Consider the following 9,541-nt stretch of genomic DNA (forward strand, 5'->3'; position numbering starts at 1 on the left):
GAGTCGAGTCATTTTTTAGTACTATTCGAGTCAAGCAGGGTCGAGCTCATGCTCGGCTCGAACTCAATTCGAGCATAAAAAATTAGCTCGTGCTCGGCTCGAACTCATTTCGAGCCGAGTTGAGTCGAGCAAGTTACCGAGCTAACTCTACTCGTGTACAACTCTAATAAAAATAATCAATTTATTAATGAAAAGACCAAATCTCGACTCTTAAAACATGATAACCTCGACCCTTAACATATGATAAACTCGACCCTAAAAACCTCGACCCTCAATACATGATAATCTCGATCCTTAACACATGACAAACTCGACCCTCAACACATGATAACCTCGACTTTGAGCGTTGTTTTTATCTATTATTATCTAAAAATAATCGAGTTATTAATGACAGGAAGAAACCACGATCCTCAACACATAACAACGTCGACCCTTAACACATGAACCTTGACCTCGATAACCTCGACCCTCAACACATTACAACCTCGACCCCTAACACATGACAACCTCGACACTTAACACATAACGAATTCAACCCTAACCCTTAACACTATAAGTACATCATCTATGGGGCCCACAATCGAGTATGTGTTAAGGGTTGAGATTGTCATGTGTTAAAGTTCTCGGTTGTCATGCGTTATGGGTTGTAGGGCCCATCATGGGATATGTGTCAAATATCTACGCTATCTATTGGAATTTAATTTAATGTCATTGTAGGTTTTCAATTTCACTACTTTTTATGACCAAATAATGAGTAACATCCAAGGTGGACCCCACCATAAGAAAATAGTTAGGAGTGAATGGCCATCAGACACTGTTATTGGTTGTTATGGGTCATCGCGAATGTACTACACTACAAGAAAACTTCTAAGGGCGTTTGTACACTGTTTATGGGGTTCATCATCGCATATATGCAGAATCCACTCCATCCATTAACTTCAGAATTTCATGGAAAGCCATTGTTGGAAGCATGATCAACATCTGTCGGCTACATTGACCATGTCATAAGAAAATAGTTCGTATCGAATGAACATTGTTATAAGTTATATCAAGTTTTGTAGGACACAAAAAGATCATGTCAGCAAGAAGTTAGCATCTTTCTATATAAATAAAGGACTACAAAGAACATAAACAGATTAGATCTAGATTCCAATAGGCCTAATAACAACTTTCGTCTACATTACTAACTCAAGATTGAATACCACGTAACTTCTTCCTCGCTCAAAAACTATACAACTACTAATACAAGGACCAATACAAGAAAAGGAGGCTTTAGCTTCAATTTGTTAGCCTCGGTTGAAAAAATGGAGGCTAAATGTGTTTTTTAGCCTCGGTTGCTAAGGAACTGAGGCTAAAAGTTCATTTTTTGTTTCATTTGCTAGGGAACTGAGGCTAAAAGTATACTTTTTAGCCTTAGTTGCATAGTAACCGAGGCGAAAGGTTTACTTTTTAGCCTCAGTTGTATAGGAACCGAGGCGAAAGGTCTACTTTTTAGCCTCAATTGCATGGGAACCGAGGCGAAAGAGCTACTTTTTAACCTCTGTTGCTAGGGAACTGAGGCTAAAAGTCTACTTTTTAGCCTCAGTTGCATAGTAACCGAGGCGAAAGGTCTACTTTTTAGGCGTAGTTGTATATAAACCGAGGCAAAAGGTCTACTTTTTGGCCTTGGTTGGATAGGAACCAAAGCGAAAGGTCTACTTTTTAGCCTCAGTTGCATATGAAACGTCTACTTTTTAACCTCAGTTGCATAAGAACCAAAGTGAAAGGTCTACTTTTTAGTATCAATTGCATAGGAACGGAGGTGAAAGGTCTACTTTTTAGCCTCGGTTCCTGGGTCTATATTTTAGCCTCAATTGCATGGGAACCAAGGCCAAAGGTCTACATTTTAGCCTCAGTTACATAGGAACCGAGGCCAAAAGTCTACTTTTTAGCCTCTGTTGCATAGGAACCATAGCCAAAAGTCTACATTAAAGAATATTGAAAAAAATTGAAAAGTCTACATTTAAGAATATTGAAAAAAATTGAAAATCTTTAAACAATTAATAATTTTTAAAATTTTTGACAATTGTGAAAAAATTGAGACAATTGTGAATAAATTGAGAATTTTGAAAAAAAAATTGAGAGTTTTGAAAAAAAATTGAATTTTGAATTTTCTAAGAACTAAGAATTTTTTAAAAATTTGAGAACTTTTAAAAAATTAAGAATAAAAAAAAGATAATTATGAAAAAGTATGAATTTTTTTAAAAATTGAGAATTTTTAAAAAATTAAGAATTTTGAAATTTTTTGAAATTTTTGAAAAAAATAAGAATTTTGAATTTGAGAATCTCAAAAGAAATTGGAAAATATTAAAAAATTGAGAAATTTCAAATAATTGAAAATTCTGAAAAAAATTAAAAATTTCTAAAACTATTAAGAATTGATTTTTTTTATTTTTTATTTTTGATAATTTTGAAAAAACTGAGAATTTTAATTTTTTATTGATAAATTTCAACAAATTTATAATCTTGAAAAAATTTAGAATTAAAAAAAAAAAAGAATCTTGATTTTTTTTTTTTGAGAATTTTCATAAAATTGATAAAATTAAGAATTAATTTTAGTGCAGGAACCCAAAAATGAAATAGATCCAAATCTCATTTTGGGCCTGCAAATGAACGGACGAGATTTCCGCATTGCCTGCCACGTGTACCGTAGAGAGACGAGTATACCATGTTCCGTTTCTTACAGATCCAGTATGTCATCTCCGTGGCTTTTATTCATTTTGGAACTTGGAAGCTCGAAGCAGAGCTCTCTCAAAAGCCCTAAGCGCCGAAAGGAAAACAGAGCGAAATCACGTTTTACTTCTGCAATTCTATCTGTCAAAATCCCCAAGTTTTGAAAGGAAAACAGATCGAAATCGCGTTTAACTTTTGCAATTTGATCCTTTGCAATGCTTAGAAACGTCAATTCTGTCCTCCACACCAGCAATCTCTTCGCCGATTTCAGGTACTCGTTCTCTCTTTTTTTCTACTGATTTCTCAACTGAAATCCTCTCGAAAATCAGAAATCGGGGCAGAAATCTCTCATTTTCGTGCGTTTTCTCCATTTGGCCGTTCAAAATCCAATTTCCGCGTTTTTTGGTTCGACTGCCTCGAGCATGAACTCCTCACCATCATCAAAGGTGATATTTCTCCAGCAGGTGGTTCGGGCTCTCATTGCCATCCACTTTTTCGCCGATTGGAACGGCAGATCAATGTCGTCATTTGGCGAAAGGGGTTTTTTTGAAACCCTAGCATGGTAGGGAGCGTGGAAGCAGCGTACGATCGATGGAGCAGGGGTGGAAGTCGAGACTGGGAGCAACCGTAGAAGATGGTGGCCGAAGGTCTGGATCGAGGATTTGAGTAAGCCACGTCATAGGATGACGGATTTAATGGCTGCCTGAGGCTCATGGGTCGCTGATTTTTGAGGGTTGCCGGATTTAATGGAGGATTGAAGACGGAAGCCGACGAAGAAGAAGGCTCTGTGATTTTACGATCTGCGACGGTGGTGGACTGACAATTGGAGCAGAGCTCTGCTCTTTGTTATTGTAGGTGCGGGTGAAGGCCCTGTTCTTGCACCAACTCAGGAAGACTTGTTGAGTTGACTCGATGTGGTCCATTTGCTAGCTGTGACAACAGTAAGTCCTTTGATTGTGAAGCTTGCCTTTCCTATTATCTAAACATGCTTGTTCTGTTTATCTCGTTGCTGAAAATAAATCAATTCCTCCATTTGCACTGATCCATTCTTATGTGTGCGGAGGGTCTGTTGCCGGATTTTTCTCTATTCAGTTAGATGTTTCATTTCATTTATCAATGGTTTAACTAAGTATATATGGAAATATCTGATGAGCAGCATAAATGAAGTCCCATAAAGAATGGAGATATGCAATTCTCAAAATTCTTGTTACTGATGGATGTAAAACTGAATATGTACTGCAACAGTGCCATTGGCACTCTCCTGAACTGAATATGTAGTGCAACAATGCCATTGGCACTCTCCTCAAAGGACACCATCAATGGGAAGAGGTATGGTGCTACCTATCTCTAGAAGGAAATAGATAATATCTTCATTTCTGGATGTCCTGATTTCGTAGCATAGTTAGGACTTATTTTTGTGTCTTGGGTGAAAAACTGCCAACATTGAGGTCTCTCGCAAGGTTATTTTTGGAGGCCATTTGAGAAACAGTATGGCTTCAGTGAATTATAGCTGTGGGTATGTAACACATGCGTACAATGAGTTTTGGAGAATTGCCTCTAGGCTAAACTTTTTTTTTGTTTTTTGCCCATGTTGGATGAGAAACAAATGTTATTGCCATGGTATGTATGGCTGTGGGCATGGCTGAGCTCCTTCTATTGGGAACTCATTCCCTTTTATCTGTATATGTTGACTATTGTGTTTGACACCTTAACAGACAAGCAAGTGGAGGCCCTTGGCTCTGTCCAGAAATGGATCGCAAACCTCTCAGAAATTCCTTTAGCCTGCAGGAAAAAGGAAACCAAAACTATCGAGAAGCGGAATTGTACAATACTCTGACAGATTCAACATCCACACACCCACAGTGCTGAACAGGGCATAATTGCAGTTTGGGGGCTACTTCCTCATACAAATACTAATGGACGTTGTTGCAATTTGATTACCTCACTATTGAAATCCAATTTAGTTGTGTGTGCAACCACATCTTAGGTTCTTGAATGTTCTTTCATTAAATAGTTATTATTTGAAGATGCTGGTTGGCTTCTCTCCTTCTATTTGCACTTGTTTTTATGATAAATAGATGGCATGAATTTCAACTTTGACATACAATGTTCATCTACCGCAGAAGCTCAACCTGGTGAACAGTGTGCTATTTACTGGTGGATGGGCTAAAACTGCTTTATACTATGAGACTGTGCAGGAGATTTTCAAGGTGTTTAACTGTTTTTGCGATTTATGCTATTTTTATTTTCCTGACCTGATATCCACATTAGTTTTTAAAAAAGAAAGAAAGTGCCTTTTGTGAATTATGATTATTGGGAGCTACACATGACACACATGGACTATGGAAATCAATCCAGATTGTCCCAGTCATGGGCCCTTTTACTTAGATGGAGCATAGCAAAAGAAACCACACTAATTGGATTACTAGACCATCTGTTTTTCTTTTTCTCCATGAATTTCAGTTCCTCCTAAATCTAGGGTCCTAGACTAATGTCCCAAGGAATTCCTGGAAAAAATCAGCAGGTACACCCAAAGTTTTCATTAGTTTAATGTGTGATTACTCATTATATCTGTCAAATCGAGGTTTTGTCAGGTAGACTTCGCTGTCAAATCGAGGTTTTCATTAGTTTAATGTGTGATTACTCATTATATCTTACAACTTTGCATGTCTTACATCTGTGTATGTTTATTCCTTCTCTTTCACCTCTGTACATTGCTTGTTCTTTCTTTCTTATTCTGGATCATTGCTGAAAAATGACTTATGGTTATCATACACATTTAGCAGTTACTTCCTCTCACTCAGTTTATCATACTTGGTTAAATGGAGTACTATTTCGTTTATAAATTATATTTGAATTGTCTTGTAGGTAAATTATACACGGAAATAATTTTATATAGAGAGGTAATTATTTTAAAGAGACAATCCATTGTTCATGTATCGCTATAAGATAAGGCAACTCCTAGTTGAATGAAGAGACATGGATTATCCAATCAGTAGATCTGGATTGTCCATTAGGTTCAGCCACACTTCATGGGCCACCATGCAAAATGCACTGATTGGATTATCATAACTGTCCAAAAGTTGAACTTTCATTTGCTGACATTCTGTTTTCCAAAACATGGATGTGTTGGTTAGAGTCATCTGGGCAAGGTGATTGTTTGGAATCATTAACAAATGTGCCCCACCAAATGGGTGGTTAATATGTTAATTGGACCTTTTTCATAGCAATCTCGACTCTCCATTTTATGGTTCTATTAATTGGATGGCTTGATTCGTGTCCCAACGAAGGGTGGGTTGGGTCAAAGGGACTGTCAAAAGCATTTGATTGGTCTGTCTAGGTAGCCCTATGCAATTGGGAGCACATAATTTGTAGAGCTGTTGGAGCATTGGATCATTTCTCTAATTAAATTTCAGTTTACTTAGTTCATAATTTCTGTGGTCAGATATCCCAAATACCAAAAGCATTAGTTGATGCATACAAGAAGGTAACAAGAACGTAGGAGGTAAAAGTGCACAAAAGATGTTCCAATGTTGCACAAAAAAAATTGCAAGTTATTCTTACCATGCCTCGAGAACATTCCAAAAGTATGTAGAGCAAGCACATGAAATTCCTGGAAACTATTCTTTAGTGCATCAACATGGTGATTGGCACTGGCCTTATAGTTTGACTTTGTTAATGCTTGTGTTGGAATGAAGTACCCTGAAATTTCATTTTTCTTTGGTTAGACGGTTCACCACAATGCTTACCACGAAGATCCTTGTGCAAAGGAGTTTGGCATCAAAATCAGTGAGAAACTTGCTTTGGTTGAAGCACGCATTTTACCTGCACCTTGGGTAAGTAAATTGGTATTTTTTTAACAAATGTGGGATTTGGTTCATTGACTAGCTAATTTAACCACAGGAATTCCCTCCTGTGAGTGCTTTATAATTTTTCATCATTGCTTCTGGTTGGTTTTGCAGCTTAAATACCATGACACTAGTAGAGAAAAGGATTGCTTGCCCCAAGTTGGTCAATGGAATATGATGAATAAGGTATACTCCTTCAGAAGTTGAAAGTCTCATTTTAACTGTGAATTAAATATGCATGTTGGTTCTAATCGATGGCTCCAAATTCTTAGGCTCCCTATTCTTGTTGCTGCGATTAGAAAAAAAAAAACTATAGCCCTGTCCTAGTTTCTGTTCATGTCTGAAATCGATAGAATAAAATCAAATGATACAAGAAAGATGTTATTCCTATAGATAAAAAAGAGAAACTATTATGAGGGAAAGGAAATTAAAGGATTCAGCGTTTGACTTATTATTATGTTTAATTTTTTTTAAAAAAGCAAATCTGTTCATGGCTTTCAGTAAGGATGGGTTTTTCATTCATGATATTGAAATATGTTTTTCTATGGCATATTGGGACATGGTTATTGTATTGCTTCTACAATTTCGATCCTCACATGAATTCTCTGTCGATTATTTCATTTCAGCCTGTGCAGATCTAGATTGGACTTCTTGAGGTTAAATTTCTTATTAGTAATTGGTTTTCATGTTACGTAGGATGCCTTGAAATGTTGTTACTGGAACTTGATACTGATAACATCTGCGACAGAATTTGTCAAGGCATTTTAGGGAACTGTTTACTGCATTTACATTTGCTATTCCATGATAAATCTGCATGTTAGTTGTTGCAAATTACCTTGTTGTTTTTTTCTTCTTCTTCTTCTTCTTTTTCTTAGGTCTGGTGTTACTGGGATTATTTATTTCTAGTTTTGTGGAACTAATCATTATTGTTTAAAGTCAATGCATAAAATCGTGGTTAGTACAGCATATAAATCTGCATATAACTTGCTGCAAATTGCCTTGTTTATTTGTTTTCTTCTTTATTTCTTATGTCCGGTGTTACTGGGATTTATTTATTTCAAGTTTTGCGGAACTAATCATTCTTGTTTATGAAATCAAGGTTAGGTGGTTACTAACTTTGCTGTCAAATCGAGGTTTTGTCCATTAGGAATTTCAACTGTCTGTAACTCAGCGATACTGCCATTTCATATTTTTCTTAGAAAGCGTTGACCTTTTACATGGCATCTGCTAGTGTTTTGACGGCCACATGCTACGTGCACACGCAGCTAGCAGGCCAGAGCTACCTGTTGAGGTTGCAGGGCCTGCTACATACAATCCGAATGGAGAATGCTGGTGGAGGCAATGATGATGCTGGCCTCGAAGCAGCAGAAGATGGACGGGCAGTGTTATGTCAGGGTCCGCCAAGCACGACCGCACCGGTGATGACGGGCGCGGCCATGACTTTGTATTATTTGTGGAACCTAATGTTGTGTAACAGTTTGATTGAGTTAAACTTTAAATAGACTGTTGTTAACTGTTTTGTTGGTATTGTGGCTTTGATGATTGATTGTTCATGAGTGGATTGAATGAATGGATTTGTAGTTTAAATAAATATTTTTTTAAAAAAAGTATTTTTAGTCTCAATTTGTAACTGAGGCTTGGATTTAGCCTCAGTTGTTGAGAACCAAGACTGAAATTCCATGGCTAAAGGCTTTAGCCTCGGATGTTGAGAACCGAGGTTAGAAATAGATTTAGCTTCAATTGGAGGCAACTGAGGCTAAAATTTGGATTTAGTCTCAGTTGGAAACAATGGAGGCTAAAATTTTGATTTAGCCTCATTTTGAGAAAACTGAAGCTAACACTTGAAGAACCGAGGCTATACAAGTCATTTTAGCCTCGGTAGCTAAAACTAAGGTTAAAGCCTTTAGCCACGGGGGTTTCAACCTCGGTTTGGATAGCTGAGGCAAAACCGAGGGTAAAGGTTTTAGCCTCACGTTTTAACTTTTTTAGCCTCAGTTTTGAACCGAGGCTAAAGCCCCCTTTTCTTGTAGTGGAGTAGCAATTTGATTTGAAGAACTTTTCAAAACTACTACCCTCAAAATATTTAACACTTCCCTTCAATTTCGAGAATTTGACCATACCACCAAGCTAGTATGGTCAAAATCCCACATGAAAACTAGGCATGACTAGGCCTCATGCCACTAGCCCAGTCAGTTGCTCTAGCTGAGAGTCAAAGGGTCAACCTTATCTGTGAAAGCAAGAACATAGTACCATCATGTATACATTGCACAGATGTGTTGTTTTGTGCATTTTAATTAGTTAATCCGTTCCTAACAATTTTAAATGCATTAAATATTGAACCGAGTTGATTAAAGACTCATTTAAGTCTCTGAGTTGACTTGACCAGCTAGTCGTCGAGTTGAGTTTCGAGTATTTGAACTAAGATCTTATAATTGCTAATTTTTTAAGATATGTAAAAAAGATGAAAGGGTACTTGAACCAATGAAAGGGGGTCGGTACAGATCTGGAAAGCATCTCCTAATATGAATATTTCAAAATCCAAATTTGAAATTCATGCTAAAATTTTCATCTGCTGTTTGAGATTTGAGTTTACGGTTGGTGGCTAGAAACATTCATCTAGTGGGTCCCACTTTGGATGGATGGTTGGCATAACAGAATCCTAACAATTGGACAATCCAGGGGTTTGCACCATGGCCTACAAACGATCAAACTGTTAGAAGTAGAATATGGCTTAAATGTTCACTTTCAAGGAGCTGAGTCTGCTGAAGATGAGGTCTTTAGGCCCACCTTGGCATGCGGCACATGTGCCACACTACACTACAAGTGTGGCCCAGGCAGGGAAGTGATGAGGCCGATCATCATCTTCCTCAAGGAATAACTACTCTGAATTCATGTAGCTCTCTGGACTCCTCACATACCTTTCTCAAATCCACGATGGATAGAAGCAAGAATAATTAATCCTAATAAATTCGAAATAATTT

The 9,541-nt window shown here is 37.2% G+C and overlaps 1 protein-coding gene across 7 annotated transcripts; it reads left to right on the top strand.

Moving 5' to 3' along the window:
- The first annotated feature begins 2,742 nt into the window (after positions 1-2,742).
- On the top strand, positions 2,743-7,787 carry LOC131258082 (protein argonaute 10-like). Of its 7 annotated transcripts, XM_058259136.1 has the most exons (6): positions 2,743-2,983; positions 4,428-4,634; positions 4,836-4,885; positions 5,476-5,497; positions 6,441-6,548; positions 6,675-7,250. In XM_058259136.1, the coding sequence occupies exons 2-6, from the start codon at positions 4,629-4,631 to the stop codon at positions 6,765-6,767; spliced, it is 279 nt and encodes a 92-aa protein (XP_058115119.1). In that variant the 5' UTR covers positions 2,743-2,983; positions 4,428-4,628; the 3' UTR covers positions 6,768-7,250. The 7 variants fall into 7 exon arrangements, 4 of the variants coding, with proteins under 4 accessions (XP_058115119.1, XP_058115117.1, XP_058115118.1 ...); XM_058259134.1 differs by lacking the exons at positions 5,476-5,497; positions 6,675-7,250 and adding an exon at positions 7,665-7,787 and having other exon boundaries at positions 4,836-4,922; XM_058259135.1 differs by lacking the exon at positions 5,476-5,497 and having other exon boundaries at positions 4,836-4,922.
- Positions 7,788-9,541: the final 1,754 nt, after the last annotated feature.

The sequence above is a fragment of the Magnolia sinica genome, chromosome 10 (assembly GCF_029962835.1).
Source record: "Magnolia sinica isolate HGM2019 chromosome 10, MsV1, whole genome shotgun sequence".
Classification (NCBI taxonomy): domain Eukaryota; kingdom Viridiplantae; phylum Streptophyta; class Magnoliopsida; order Magnoliales; family Magnoliaceae; genus Magnolia; species Magnolia sinica.

Bases quoted from the DNA above. Each gene is read 5' to 3' on its own strand.
- LOC131258082 (XM_058259134.1), top strand. The intron at 4,923-6,440 runs GTGTTTAACTGT...TTCTTTGGTTAG, and splicing joins CTGTGCAGGAGATTTTCAAG to ACGGTTCACCACAATGCTTA. The intron at 6,549-7,664 runs GTAAGTAAATTG...AATCAAGGTTAG, and splicing joins GCATTTTACCTGCACCTTGG to GTGGTTACTAACTTTGCTGT.